Raw genomic sequence first — 14239 nt, 5'->3', positions numbered from 1 at the left:
CAGTGACAGAGGATTGGCCTGAGCCAGTCACCTCCTCACTTGTCATTCGGTCAGTGCTCAGGGAGCATGAGCTCTGCCACTTTCAGAGCTGGCACAATTCACCAGCCAGCCCTGCTCCAACAGATGTGGCACAGCACCTCCCAAACAAGGAAACCAGCCACACACCTGCCTGGGCCACGTCAAACACACCAGTTCTTATATAAGACCACACTAAACAAGTTAATCTCACCTTCCTGAAATCCCGTTTCTCAAAATCCACTTCAGCTATTTTTTCATACTCAAGCACAGTCGTGGCATTCTTCAGCTGAAAGACAGAACACACAAGTGCTGCAGGACAGTCTCTGCTTTGAAATGCCACCAAGCAGCATTTGAACAGCCAATCCCTAAATGGCAGAGTCAAAACTACTGCAGACCATGGACCAATAGTGCAGATGACATGAATACTTTTGCCAGCATTAAAATCAGCTTGAAATAAAGTAACTGAACTGGGAGTCCAGGAAAATGTACTCTGTGAGAGAGACACAACAGTGGCAGCTGCCTTACACTACTCTCCATTTCTCCTTTGGCCAGCTCAGCCTCCTCAGCATGTACTGGGGACATTTAAATGTGAACATCCTCTTACCTCCTGTTGTGCCTGGGTATTCTTATGGTCCAGTTCTAGAACTCGTTGAAAGCAGCGGCTAGCAGCCATGGCATTCCCTAGGGAAAGGTGACACTTCCCTTCCCGGAGGTGGCCCTGGGAACACAGGTAAAGGGGATTTGCAAGAGCTGTAACAGCTGCAAACAAGGGACTGAATGAGGTGCCTGAAGGTCTCCACGTACCCGTACAAAGCTGTCGTCCAACCTGACTGACTGCTGGGCATCCTCCAGTGCTTCTCGGAACCTCCCCAACATCATGAGCGTGGCAGCTCTGTTCCCATAATAACTGGCATTATTGGGACATGTATCTGGAGACAATGCAAGACTCACTATCAGCGTCACACAGCAGCTGCACAACTTGAGGCACTTCACACACTGGCCCTGACTGGCATTATCGATCTGGTGACATTTCCCAAGGTAATTAAAGCAGGCAAGAGGTTTTCATTCAGCAAGTGGTATCAGAAACCCCATTGGTGTGTTTGAAATCAGCAACCAGCTCCAATTTTAGACATGGTATTCAGCAAAGATTGATATTATCAGCTGTTCTCACCTATGGCTTTTGTGTAGTAGTTGAATGCTTCGTTGTAATCTTTCTTGGCATAGTACGCATTTCCCTGCTCCTTGAATGCTTCTGCTTCTCTGAAAGGAAGCAAAACACCACATTTTCAGAAGGAATGAACACCAGACAGACTGTGACCATGACAAGCATTTGATTCCCAAGCAACCTCAGTGTAACTGTTTAATGCTCCAAATTTAAGCTGGTTCTTGTGAGATCCCCTCAGCACACCCCATTTCCTGCTGGCTCCCACATACTCCAGTGCTTTACCAGGATACTCAGGGATATTTCCTGGCCAAATTTTACATGGATGCAACAGAAGCCTAAAGCCACCTTTGAGTCCCCTCAGAGAGTCCAACAGAACTCCCTGGTATGGACTTCATTCAACAGCCCCCTCCTGCAAGGTGCTGCACCTCAGAACAAAAGAGACACTGCTGGCTCCTTCAGGAGTCCCGCATACTTACGAACAGAGCCAAGAACAATTTCCACATTCAAAAGACAGCTAAATCAAAGAGAAATATGGGTACAAGCCTGCAACAGAAGCCTGGCACTGCCTTGGCAACAGGTCTAGAAATAGTCCTCACACTCAAGAGCAAGCATTTGCAGAGACAGTTTGGGACATTTAAAAACACACAACATATGGTTTAAAGCAGCTTCCCTTAAACTCTCGAAAGCGAAGCTTCCCCTGAGGGAAACCAAGCCCCTTCTCTTCCCTCATCTCCCTTCAGCCTTTCACCTGCACAGGGCAAGAGGGGGGCACATCACGGTGATGGAACAGTGAATGTGAGCAGTGCTCAGCAGGCTGACCTGGGAGAGAACAAAGGGAATTGTGTTGGAACAAATTCCCATGTTTTCAGCCTTGCTCAGGCTGCCATTGGCTGTTCCCACACAACCACCTCATGCAGGGGTTGTTTTCACTGAGCCATCGAACATTTCCCAGCTGGCAGAACAATGGACACTGGGAGCTGGGAAGTGTGCTCTTCACTTTCAGTTTTAAATTTTTCTGTGGGCTACACCCCAGCTGAGTCCAGCCACAGCCCTGCAGGAGTTAAACCCTGGGATGAGATGGGTCAGAACTGTGGCAGAGCAAGGGGTAGAACACACCACTGCCCCCCTAGGGCCTTGTCCTGGCTCCCAGGTCAGCTCCTCCCACCCCTGCTCCAGAAAATGATGAATTTGCCCTTTGGAGAGGGGAACTGCCATCCCCCTCTGCCACTCCCAGTATCACACCTGAGGCAGGTGCTGCAGCCTGGCTTTTCCTCAGGAGCCAGAACCCACCAGAGTCCCAAGAATTCTGCACCCTCTCAACTACACTGATGTGCAACAAAGATATGCCTGTGAGATGGAGCCATATCACAAGCATCAGGATGCAAACTCTGCATGATTAAAATGTTTCCAAACACAACTATCTTTTTTGAATATTACAGATCAAATATCCAAATACAGTGGAAAAAGTGCTCAGCACTTCGGCACTTTTGGAACCCGGGCAGTAAAGAGTTTCACTGTTCTCTTGTTTCTGTAATCACAAATAGAAAAGAAAATCACAGATTTTAAGTTCCTTCCCTCAGGTCTCCACTGTCTAAAGAAACAGGTGAACAGTTCTAATGGCAGAACCCACCTGAGCCACCATCACAACCTGTTCAGCACAGTGGGCCGAGTCATAAATCTTTGAGCCATTTTACCTGTCCTGTCCTGAGAATTACCACCTAACAGACACAGCTAAAGGCTGGCTGCCAGAGAATCCCATCTGCCACAAATTGCTGGGAAGTGCTGGGAAAATGGGAGAAAGAAAACATAACCCCAGCAAAACCAATTTTCAGAAAGCGACTTTGAGGTGCCAGAGAAACATCCCCACACAAGGATTAATGTTTTCTACTCTTTTTTATTGGTCTGTCTTCCTTTTAAGCATTTTAATACAGATCAATGTATCAGCAAGCCACAGTGCCTCGGGTGACGCTGGCAGAAAGAAGAGCACAGGTATTTCTGCTGCTCACATGGCCTAAGGCTTAACAATGAATATTGTGAAAGCAAATCACCTCCACAGCATGAAGGCAAAGGACCTGCTGGAGCTGTCAGGCTGGGCTCGAGCTCCAGCACCAGGACAGGAGCAGCTCTGCCCTGTTGTGCCCTGATGACACACAGAGCACACAGCCCTTGTTTACCACGGCTCTGGCTCCAACAAGGAGAACTGCAGGCCCTGATCTCACTGGGGATTGTTTCACCCCAACAGATGCTGTGGTCTGAATGAGCTCATTCTGCCTCCTGCGCTGCTGGGGCCTGCGCTCCCCACTTGCTACTTTTGACACTGCAGAAGAATCGTGCTTTGCTAAAAATACGCCCCCAGCTGAATGGGTGTCTTTGTGACAGTCTGTGTCTTCGTGGGGCTGCTCCATGCTGGACACAGAAATGGAGAAGAGCTGCACCAAGGAGCTGGGTAAGAAGCTTGTTTTTCATCACTCACATGCACCACAGGCACAGGAGGGGCTGGTGGGAGTGATTCTCCTTGTGAGCGAGGCAATTATTTTTTTTTCTCTTTTATGGTATTTCTCAGCATCTCTGATACTTGAAATACTTTTGTCCCAGTCACCCCAGAGAACCTGCCAGCACTGAACTGTGGGTTGGAAAAAACCTCCGAGGTCTTTGAGCCCAAGCTGTGATCGATCACCACCTTGTCAACCAGACCAGAGCACTGAGTACAATGTCCAGTCATTCCTCAAACATCTCAGGGATGGGGACTCCAACTGCTCCCTGGGAAATGCCTGACAACTCTTCCTGCAAAGAAATTCCACCTGATATCCAACCTGAACCTCTTCTGGCACAGCTTGAGGCCCAGGAAGACGAGCAGCAGCTGCGTGCAGTGACACTCCCTCGCACACTCAAGCTCTGAGGATGGAGCTCGCTGCCTGCCTGGGGAGAGAGGAAGCAGCACAAGGCTCCTTCTCCTCCCTGTGCCCTGTGAAAGCTCAGCCCCTCCTCATTCCAGCACAGCAGCTCTTGGAGAAGCCATCCTGCACACACTGACACAATCCCACGCTTGCCTAACAACTCCTGCCTCCTCCTCAGAGCTTCCACACGCTGCCCCCGCTCGAGTGCCGATCGTGGCTTCCACCTCCCACTCCAGCTCCCAATGAGACTCCTGCAGACACCTGATTTTCTGTCATGGGAACTTTTAGGGATTTGTAACCCAGCAGCTCTTGGTCCAGGTGTGCTGGCACAGTCCCTGGGTAGGGATGTGCCACAACAATACCACCAGGGACAGAAATCCAGCACCTATGCAGGTGGCAGAGTCACTATCTGCCAGCTCTCCTGACCCTCACTCCCACTTCACTGCCTGCCTCTGTTATGAAATGGTGGCAAAACCCTAAAATAGCCAGGATTTAAGAAAGGCTCCAAAATCCTGTCCTGACCAAGCAATCTTTCCTGCTAGGCTCTGGCAAAAGCAACATACCTGCCAATTTTGTGCAGTTCTTGCAGAGGCTTTTTCTTTAATAGGATATGGTGCCTTTATCAGGCATTTTTGGGGGTGAAATCCCACCCAGATTCTCAGCTGTCAGATGTGACTCAGCCGCTGGGGTAAAATAAGTTGGGTGATCTCAATTCAGTTTACAGCAGGCAGATGTCTAGAGCTTAAAATTAGCCATCATGTTTGCCCCTGGACACACAATACTCTCCCCTCCCTTCTTTCAGGACTTGGAAGAGAAACAAAGCACTCCATGCGTCACAAAGATACACAGGATGCACTTTGGAGACCTGTCCTCAGGTAAGGTTTGACACTGAGTGAGGATTCAGGATTTATATTTACAACTTCCTCATGAGAGGCTGCAGAGGGGCAAGCACTGAGCTCTCCTCTCTGGTGGCCAGGGAATGGCTGGAGCTGGCTGAGGGAGGGTTAGGTTGGATATTAGGAAGAGGTGCTTCCCCCAGAGGGTGTCTGGGCACTGGGACAGGCTCCCCAGGGTTACACAGTGTGTGTAACACGCTGCTGTGCCCTGGCTGGGCAGTGCTGGCACGCCGAGGGCAGAGTGGAGCTGTTTCCTGGCACATCAGCTCCCCCCAACGCGTTCCTGGAGGGTTGGCTCCGTGGGCAGCACACACATCATGGCAGAGCCTCAACGCAGCCCCCAGCCCGGGAAATCCGAGCCTGGACGCGCAGAAATCTCCACCAATGGGCAAAGGACTCTCCTGCAGAAACATAACAACGGGCTGCCTCGAGCACCTCCAAGAGCAGAGCTGAACCTGAACACAGAAGGTGCTCAAACCCTCAGAACATTCCTCATACCCGAGGGCAAACTCAGAGGACCGAAAGAGCCACAAGAACCAAAATATGCCACAAGAAATCCAAGAACCGACCCAAACCTTCCCTGCAGCCATGAGTGAGAGCAGCAGCCGAGCCCCAGCTTTAATTGTGCTGTTATGTAATTCCCAGAGCTTGGAATTAACCTAATTCCCAGCAATGGCCCCATCACGCCTGGCAGGTCCACAGTGTAACTTCTGTGAAAACCTATGGAAGGGTCTAGAATCAGCCTGAGAGTGCTTTTTTGAAGGAAGCAATTCATTTCAAATGAAGGAAGCCAGCCAGCTTAAGAATTCCAGGGGAAAACAACTACATTATGATTCACCTGAAAAAAGCACATTTCATGTTAAAGAAATAGGCTGAAACTGTAGCTATGGGTCACCTTTTCCTGCTGGATAAACCAACTGCCTAAGTTAGATATTCAAATACCCTGGAGATGCATGGGGAAGCAAACAACTACACAAGTATCTTCTGCTGCTTCTGGTATGATCATAAAATAATTCCAGGTGAGTAAAATGGGCTGGTTTATCACCTGGGAAACCCAAGTGCCCACTTACAGGCAGAACAGGAATAGCAGAGCCTTCTCCAGGTTATCCCAGAATGACTGGGTGCCCCTCAGATGGCTCAACCCTCCTGCCAGTGCTGGAAAAGCAGAAAGCTGGTGAGAAATGACATCCATTCTGGAGGAGCCTCACTGAGATGCACTGGAAAAGCCTCTTGGTGCTCACCAACACCTGACAACTTCCAGGTAACACCTGCAGACCTGACCAGTGACCACAGCCTGGCCAGGCCCACAACCTCTGGGACTCTCCATGCTCGTCACTTTGCTCTGGGAAACGTCGATGCCCCGCAGAGGCACCAACGCATCCCAAGCCTGCAGCAGGGGCTCTGCAATCTCCTGACAGTATTTTCCCAACAGCTAGATGTATTTCTTTTTAAGAGGCTTCCACATGCTCCAATGCTGAAGAAGGAGGAGAAAGATCCAGCCTGGAGCACGCACGGGAGCCAGAACCCTGAGGTGCCAGGAAGATGACAAGGAAATTCTCCCTGGCAAAGCTCCAGGGGCCCAAGCTCATAAAGCAGCTAGGAGCAGGAAAAAAACTGTTCCCATGGTTGAGAAACCTTTAAAATTAACGAAGAAACAAGTGAGTTTTTAGGGGCGGCCCAGTCCTGCTCATCAGCTGCTCTGTGCTGGTGCACCAACGGATAAAATTAACACAATTACATCAACACTTTCTGCCAGGACCCCAACAAGCCATGAGGCAGCAGCAGACAATAATTATCCTGTGACCACACTCCATTCCTGTGCTCTGGACACCCTGGGAGCCCTCTGGCATGTCTGCAGCTGCTTCAGAGCATTAGTTACTGCCATTCTGAAATGCAGATTTCCCCTTTTGCTTGTTTTCTAACTTTCCAGGTTTATTAAGCCACAGAGAACAGAATTGTGCATTTGGACAAAGGTGAGTCCTTGAGCAAAGTATCCATATGCACGTAATCCCTAAATGGAAACAACAGAACATGGAACCCTCGTTTGCTAAGGATGCTGAAAAAGTTTTCCCTTATTTTTGCTGATTTTTACAGAAGGGAGCACAGATACATCCCAAAAGCTGCACCAAATCAGAGTGCCCCATGCAGAGCTCACCCACTCTTGCCTGGTCCTGGATCTTTCACAAACATCTGACACCTTCTGAGGCTCCAACTCCACTCCCCAATACAGCAATTATTGCTCTGATTTCCTTGAGAGCAACTGAGCTACCACAGTGAAACAGGAAGGGCTGGGGTAGGGAAGAGGGTAATGCACAGAACTGCAAAGAAATCGGGGTGTGCAGGGCTGGCTCCTCCACAGCAACACCAAGGAATCAGCTCCTGCCAGAATGGGTTCATTTTAGCAAGGGAAAGGTGCAACATCCCCAGAAGAACGTGAGAAGGAAACATTGTAAAGGCACCTAATAAATCTGTGAAGGGCACAGCCTCAGGAAAGAAGAAAAGAGCTGGAGGTCACTCCCTGCAGACACCTGTGCCTTCAGCCAGGTTTTACCTCTGTGAATTTCTCCCATTTCAAACACCACATTTTGCCTGCCCAGGGGGCAGGAGTGATGTGGCCACACAGGCCTGTCCCAGCCTCACAGGCTGGGCGATCCCAGTGCTCTGTGAGCTCCAAGTGCCTCCTCAGCAGCTCCTCCCTTCTTGCTCAGCAGGACCTCCGGAGGGAGCTGCTCCTTGGGGCTCCGTTCCATACAATCCCTTGAGCCGTCAATGGGAGTCTGAAACCACCATTCCTCAGAGGCCACTTTTGGTTTTGTTTCCTCTTCTTCATTCCACTGAATCATCTTCCAGAGCAAATGCCTCACCTCTGGCAGGAACAGCTCTTTCCTTCCAGCTCCCTGAGAGATGAACCCAGCACCTCCCACTATGGAAAACCAGTGGAGTTTCCTGGACAGGGACTTTCCCCCCTCTCTGGCCACAGCGCTCCAGCTCACTCATTCCTGGGGGGAATAACCTGTGGGAAAGGTGGGGATCCCACCTTGCCCTGCCTCAGGTGACAGCTCCCCCGGGCAGGGTGCACCAGAGCACGGCACAGACACACCCGGAGCTCCTGGATGATGGAGCATTCCCGGAGCAGGGCTCTGCACAAGGCGTTTTTCCCCTTATCCACAGCAAGGCAGGACAGAGTGAAACCCTCTGCGGGCAGGTTTCCAAGGGACCAGGAACCAGGGCAATGGGGTGACGAAGCAGCAAAGGGTTCAGGAGTTTGGAGCCTCCTCTTCCCACGAGTTTAATCCTTCCCTCCCCAGCGCGGGGGAGGACGAGCTCCCCGGACACCGGTGAGGGCGTGTGGCCTCGGGACACAGGGTGTGAACTGCATTTCTGGGACAGCCCGGTAACGGGTGGATGTTCAGATCCCGGTGCACACGGAGGCCGCGGGAGCTCAGTGGGACACACCGGCACCGCACCGCAAAGCCAGCGGCTCCCGGGCCCCGCCGCGTGCGGCCCGTGCCTGTCACCGCCCGCCAGGTGAGCCCCGGGCCGCCGCCGCTCCCGGCCGGCCGGGACAGAGGACTTTGCCCGCGGGGTCCGCCCGGGCAAGGAGCGAGCGGAGTCCCCGGGCGCGCCCCCGGCCCTGCCGAGCAGCTGCGGCCGCCATGCACCGCGGCCCCGGGCCCTGCGGCACTCGCAACCTCGCCGGGCCGCGGCCCGCCCACCGGGAGGGACAGGGGCCGCCCTCTCCCCGCCCGGGCCGCCGCTCTACCTGCGCGCCTCCTCGTCGCTGTCGGTATCGCCGGGCCCGTCGGGCGCCGCCATGACCACATCGCACTCGGCCTCGGCCGCCGCCGCCGCCGCCATCTTACCGCGCGGGGCTGGGCCGGACCGAGGCGGGGCGGGGCGGGGCGAGCGCCGGAACGGGCGGAGCCTCCGCCGGTGGGGCGGGACGGGAGCAGACCGGCAGGGGGAGCCCGCGGAGGGGCCCGGCGGCAGCATCGGGCGGGGCCGGGACCGGGACATGGGCGGTACTTGACCGGGATGTGGGCGGGGCCTATACAGACCACGCCCCCTTCCCGCGCATGGCATCGCCGTGCCTCGCGGTCCTCCCGCCCACAGGGGGGCGCTGTGGTGCCGCCGCGCCCCTCGCGCGCCGCCGGTGAGGCTCGGCCGCGCCCGCCCCGTTGCGGCGGGATGGGCAAGAGCTGCAAGGTGGTGGTGTGCGGGCAGGCCTCGGTCGGGAAAACCTCCATCCTGGAGCAACTGCTGTACGGGAACCATGTGGTCGGTAAGCGCGGCTTCCCCGGGAAGCGGCGACCCCGGGTGTAGCGGGCAGGTCCGGCCCTGGGCAGTGCCGGCTGTGGGCATCCCCCCGGGCAGGGCTGTCCCCGGTCACCCTCAAACACAGCGGCCGCGGGCGGGGAGGGCACGGCGGGACAGCTCCCCGGGCTGGGTTCCCACGTGGCTCCTGCCCTCCCCGCCAGGCTCGGAGATGATCGAGACCCAGGAGGACATTTACGTGGGCTCCATCGAGACGGACCGCGGTGTGCGGGAGCAGGTCCGCTTCTACGACACGCGGGGGCTGCGCGACGGGCTGGAGCTGCCCAAGCACTGCTTTTCCTGCACCGACGGCTACGTGCTGGTCTACAGCACCGACAGCAAGGAGTCCTTCAAGCGTGTCGAGCTGCTCAAGAAGGAGATAGACAAGTCCAAGGACAAGAAGGAGGTGAGTCCCCCGGGAGGAGGGGCTGCCAGTGGGATCTGCTCCCCTGGGGCAGGTTCTCACCTTTGTTTTCTCCAGCTTGTCACAACATACCGCTGGCACCCTGATCCCATGGGTCCCTGACCTGTGAGACTCCCAGCAGTAACAGGTTGTCTCCTGGGATGCTCTTTGTGCATACGGGTGCTCAAAAGCTCCTTCCACTTTGGGGCTGGTTTGGGATGAGGTCACAGACCTCAGCAGGAGGGGAAGGGAGCGCTGAGATCATTTGGTTTCAAAAGGCCTTGACATGGACGGGGAATCAGTGGCAGGGCCATGCCCACCACTGAGGGTCTCCATGGCAGAGCCAGCCAGCCCTTCAGCTCCGTGGTTGGTCATCAGGGGCCCTTCTCACCCTTTTGGAACAGGTCACCATTGTGGTTTTGGGCAACAAGTGTGACCTGCAGGAGCAGCGCCGGGTGGACCATGATGCAGCCCAGCACTGGGCCAAGGGCGAGAAGGTGAAGCTGTGGGAGGTGTCTGTGGCTGACCGGCGCACGCTGATCGAGCCCTTCATCTACCTGGCCAGCAAGATGACCCAGCCACAGAGCAAGTCTGCATTTCCCCTGAGCCGCAAGAACAAGGGCAGCGGATCCATGGATGGCTGAGCCTGCTTCCCGTTCCCTTCCACTGCCGCCTCCTCTTCCTCACCTTCCTGCTTCCCTCGCACACACCTCCTGCTGAGTCCTGTCTGGTGTCACAGAGCCTGTGGGAAACAGGTGGCAGGAGGAACAATCATCCCAGGGCTAGGAATGGTCCTGGCAGATGAGAGAGGCAGTAGGACAGGAGCCACTCCTCTCTCTGCCCAGCCCCTGCAGTGGTCAGAGGTGCTATAGGAAGCTCACTCAGTGACCCCCTCTGCTCTCAGGTGCAGGCTGGGAGAGTGGAACAGAGGCACAGCACAGGCTAGCTGGAACGTTGGGATCAGCTCCACATCTGGAGGGAGCAACTCCCTCTTTCTCTGATAACATGTGGGCAAAGCCTGTTTGCTGGCCCTGCCTTCAGCCAAAGACCTGTCCTTGTCCTGCCCCAGCTGGCTCTGTGCTGCTCCCTGGCAGGTTGTCCCTTACTCTGGCAGTGTTCACTGCTCCTTTATGCACTGGAATATCCAGACATGCTGCCCCAGGGAAAGCCTAGAGCAGGGCAGGTGCTGTTCTTGAGGGCAGGGTGCCCAAGTCCATCATTCCAGCCCTCCTCTTCCTGAGTGCAGACTCAGCCACGAGCTTGGAGGAGATGGGGTTGTGCTTAACCTGCCTGCCTAGATCCTTGGAGGAGCTGGGACTATACTTACACTGCACACCCCTGATGCTTTGGGCTATGGCAGCTCTCACTGCCCACCTGTCACAATGCTGCCTCCTCTCAGCATAAGACAAGGCACAGGTGTCCCAGTCCTACCCAGTAACTCTTGTTTCCTTCATGTAAATCTGGATGTAGGAAAAGAACTGATGAAAAACTCCAATGTGTTTATACTTGTTCCTTTTATTTACTGAGTAACACAATAAAGCGACGAGATTCGGTTATCAAAATATTTTCCTTTTTTTTTTTTCCCAACAGTTATAGTACATCAAAAAAATATACAATGAACATTACAGCAGGGTACTGGCCAAGTCCCTAGAGTCTGGATATTCCATTTTGGGGTTTTTTTTTTCTGGTTTTTTGAATCAAACTTCACATCACTCCAAGGTTATTTACAGAGGGGCACACGTTACCGAGCGCTATGGACTATCCCTACTCCTAGTACAGCATGTGCTAAGTCAAAGGCAGTAAATGCTTTGGAGAGCAGGAGGGGATTTGAGGGGATGCCATAACGGGGATTTCTTACGCAGCTCGTTGCAGTATTATTGTCACTAGAAGGAATGGCTTTCACAGGGTTAAAGTGCCAAGAACAGGAGTGCGTCAGGACTCCACTGCTGAGGGGCAAGGAGCAACCATGGCTCCAGCACAGGCTTTTTGGAACGAGGGAAGGGAACAGGCCCAGTGGTGCCAAGAAGCTCTGCAAGCTGGAGCCCAGCTGCTCCTGGCTCCCCATGCTTCTGAGGGGCTGGGCACAGCACCAGGGGCTCATGGCACAGGAGGGGACCCACTGTCCTGCTGGACTGGGGGTGACCCCCAGGGCCTGGGAAGGGCACAGTGAGACGGGCAGGGGTGGCTGGAGATGCACCAGCCATGGGTTGCTTGGCACTGGGGAGTGGGTAAAACAACCCTCCTTCCCCTGGGGCCCCACCAGCACAGGCTCCTGTCCCCTGGGATGTGGGGTCCCTTCGTGTCCCCCCTGGGCTGTGGGACCATCTCCCTATCCCTGGCAAAGCTGTTCTTGCTGGGAGCCTTCCTTCCCTCTGCTGTGCTCCAAGCCACATGTCCCACCACTGCTGCGAGACCTTTCCATTGTCTCCATGTACAGCTGCTCAGTCTTCTCCTGGTGCCCTCTCTCTCTACTCTCCTCCTTCCCTGGGGAAGGGATGCCCTGAGCAGGTGGATTCATACCAGGGGCTCCCTCATTCTCCTGGTGCAGTGGTGGCTCCATGGTTGGTGCTGCCCACAGATCCTGCAGGTGTGTGCTTCCTCCTGCAGCTTCCCTGTCCTTGTCAAGGCTCCAGCCCTCGGAAGCAGATATGTTTCAGCCATCTGAGTCACCTATTGGCCGCTTCCCATTCACCTCCCCATGCCAGGACCCATCCTGAGCATCGGCGGAGCACGCTGGGCAAAATCCCTCTGAAATCCAGGTGCTGCTTATGGCCAAGACATCAGATATGTGTGTGCTTGTGCGTGTGGATTCCCAGGTGCACACACCAACCTGCCTCTTCCCGAGGGCTGGGAGGGAATGGGAGTCACAGCAGAGGTCAGAACCAGCACCCTGGGCTGAGGACAGGACAGAGCTCAGTGTCACGTTGGTTCTTCTGCTCCCACCACTGTTCCAGCTGCATGGATGCATCAGCACCAAAGGGAATCGCAGGCGGCCGATGCGGCGGGTGAGCTGCCCCCCTGGATTGCATAGATCGGGGTGGGGTGTTCCTCCAGCGAAAGGTCCATTTGGGATGCAACTCTCTCTATGTACAGCAGTGTGCTGGGCACCCAGAGCGCCGCAGTGACAGTCCCAGACAGGTCATGGTTGGGCTGTGTGAGCACAGTGAAACACAGAGCTATGGCCTCGAGGTCCCTCCAGAGCCCGGCATTCCACAGGTTGTGGGTGCACCCTGATTGTCCAGGCAGCTGAGGACACCTTTGTTTTTGGGAATCATCAGGATTCATTCCTGGAAGCTCCTAACTGGGATGGGATTGGAGGGCTGGGCACGGCAGGTGAGCAGCAGCATTGCCTTTCACTGGAGAACTGAAAGTGCTTTAGGGACATTCACTCAGCCTCACAGCATCTCCCGGGAGGTAGGGGCAGGGCTGTCCCCACGGTGGGACAGAGACAAGGACAGGTGCCAAGCACAGGGTCACCTCCTCTTGGGGAGCCAGCACCAGATAGCCTGGTGCTCCCGGCCTTGCTGGGCATGAGTTGGGCCCAGCTTGGCCACATGCCCATCGTGTGCTTCTGGGGCCAGGGCAGGGCCCGTGTGCTTTGGAGGGAGGAGGCGTCGCCCTGGGGTCAGCTATTGCTCTCGGAGTGAGGATATGGTCGGTGTGGCCGGTGCCCGCCACCGCGGGGGCTCTTTGGCTGGTGGGACGTAGGGAGTTGTGGGGACAAGGGGCTGGTGGGTGGCACAGAAACCCCCTGCCAGCACAGGCAGGTGCAGGGTTGGCAAGGGCACAGCCAGCCCAGGCTGAGAGAGAAACTGTCAGCTTCCCACTTGTGCTGGGGTTGTTTCTCCCAGTAAGAGCTGGGCTGAGATTCTCCTCACAGTTCCCTTCCCACTGGGCTGGCAGGGACTAGAGGGATGCTCCTTCTCCCAGGGACCAGCCAGCTCCTCTCCTTCCAGTCTGGCAACTGGGAGGGCAATGAAGAAGCAGCCAGCAGGCCAAGGACAGGCAGGCTCTGGCCATGAGACGGTCCTGCTGATTTGGACACTGTCCTCTTCGGTGCACTGCCTGGGCTCATCTGCTGAGCACGGGGCCAGCACAGGCTGGGGGAGCGGTGGGGATGCGCGGCGGGGCTGGCCGGGCTCTGTCAGGGCACCTCTCTCCAGTGGGAGCCCTCTCCAAGCAAAGGAGAAGCCGGGGTTGATGTCTACGACTACATTTTCCCAGCAGCCAGGAGAGCAGGTACCAGGAGCACTGCCCCCAGCGCGCAGCCCCCACAGCCCAGCCCAGCTGCAGTGGACAGACCCTCGGTGGGCCAGCGGCTCTAGTAGGGTGCGAAGACGATGGGACCCGGCGTGGGGCGGACGTGGGCCGGCGGCGTTCGGAAAAGGGCTGGTCCGAGGATCGGGGCTTGGAAGAGGGTGGTGGCAGCCGCTGGTCGCAAGGCAAGGGGTCCAGGCATGGCACAGACAGCAGCGGCGGTCAGCGGGCTCGGCAGGAAACGGGTTGCCAGGGTTTTGGTGAGGTGCTTCTGCAAAGCCAGCTTGGA

The 14239-nt window shown here is 55.4% G+C and overlaps 3 protein-coding genes across 9 annotated transcripts in view; 1 reads left to right on the top strand and 2 right to left on the bottom strand.

The window, feature by feature from the left end:
* DNAJC7 (DnaJ heat shock protein family (Hsp40) member C7) overlaps window positions 1–9035 on the bottom strand; it is a 20503-nt gene extending 11468 nt beyond the window's left edge. The window contains exons 1-5 of the mRNA XM_086864301.1: window positions 8740–9035; window positions 1190–1278; window positions 823–947; window positions 623–736; window positions 230–304 (exon numbers count right to left, since the gene is read on the bottom strand). Coding sequence (XP_086720427.1) covers window positions 230–304; window positions 623–736; window positions 823–947; window positions 1190–1278; window positions 8740–8993 — 657 coding nt within the window. The 5' untranslated portion in view covers window positions 8994–9035. The remainder of the gene's footprint in view (window positions 1–229; window positions 305–622; window positions 737–822; window positions 948–1189; window positions 1279–8739) is intronic.
* On the top strand, window positions 8283–11255 carry NKIRAS2 (NFKB inhibitor interacting Ras like 2). 2 transcript variants are annotated; one of them, XM_086864303.1, is made up of 3 exons: window positions 8283–8504; window positions 9455–9696; window positions 10098–11255. In XM_086864303.1, exons 2-3 carry the CDS (start codon window positions 9463–9465, stop codon window positions 10335–10337), a joined length of 474 nt encoding a protein of 157 aa, XP_086720429.1. In that variant the 5' UTR covers window positions 8283–8504; window positions 9455–9462; the 3' UTR covers window positions 10338–11255. The 2 variants fall into 2 exon arrangements, with proteins under 2 accessions (XP_086720429.1, XP_086720430.1); XM_086864304.1 differs by lacking the exon at window positions 8283–8504 and adding an exon at window positions 9012–9258.
* ZNF385C (zinc finger protein 385C) overlaps window positions 11189–14239 on the bottom strand; it is a 60759-nt gene continuing 57708 nt past the window's right edge. For all 6 annotated transcript variants that reach the window (XM_086864296.1, XM_086864295.1, XM_086864297.1 and 3 more), the window contains one exon: window positions 11189–14239. In XM_086864296.1, coding sequence (XP_086720422.1) covers window positions 14015–14239 — 225 coding nt within the window. In that variant the 3' untranslated portion in view covers window positions 11189–14014.

Source organism: Cyanistes caeruleus, chromosome 27 (genome assembly GCF_971803275.1).
Source record: "Cyanistes caeruleus chromosome 27, bCyaCae1.hap1.1, whole genome shotgun sequence".
Classification (NCBI taxonomy): domain Eukaryota; kingdom Metazoa; phylum Chordata; class Aves; order Passeriformes; family Paridae; genus Cyanistes; species Cyanistes caeruleus.
Note: the sequence above shows the minus strand (reverse complement) of the source record. Positions and strands in the feature narration are given on the sequence as shown.

Coding starts and splice junctions, on each gene's coding strand:
- NKIRAS2 (XM_086864304.1), top strand. CDS start 9,012: ATGTGGGCGGGGCCTATACAGACCACGCCCCCTTCCCGCGCATGGCAT. Junction 9,259..9,454: donor GTACGGGAACCATGTGGTCG/GTAAGCGCGGCT, acceptor CCTCCCCGCCAG/GCTCGGAGATGATCGAGACC. Junction 9,697..10,097: donor AGTCCAAGGACAAGAAGGAG/GTGAGTCCCCCG, acceptor CTTTTGGAACAG/GTCACCATTGTGGTTTTGGG.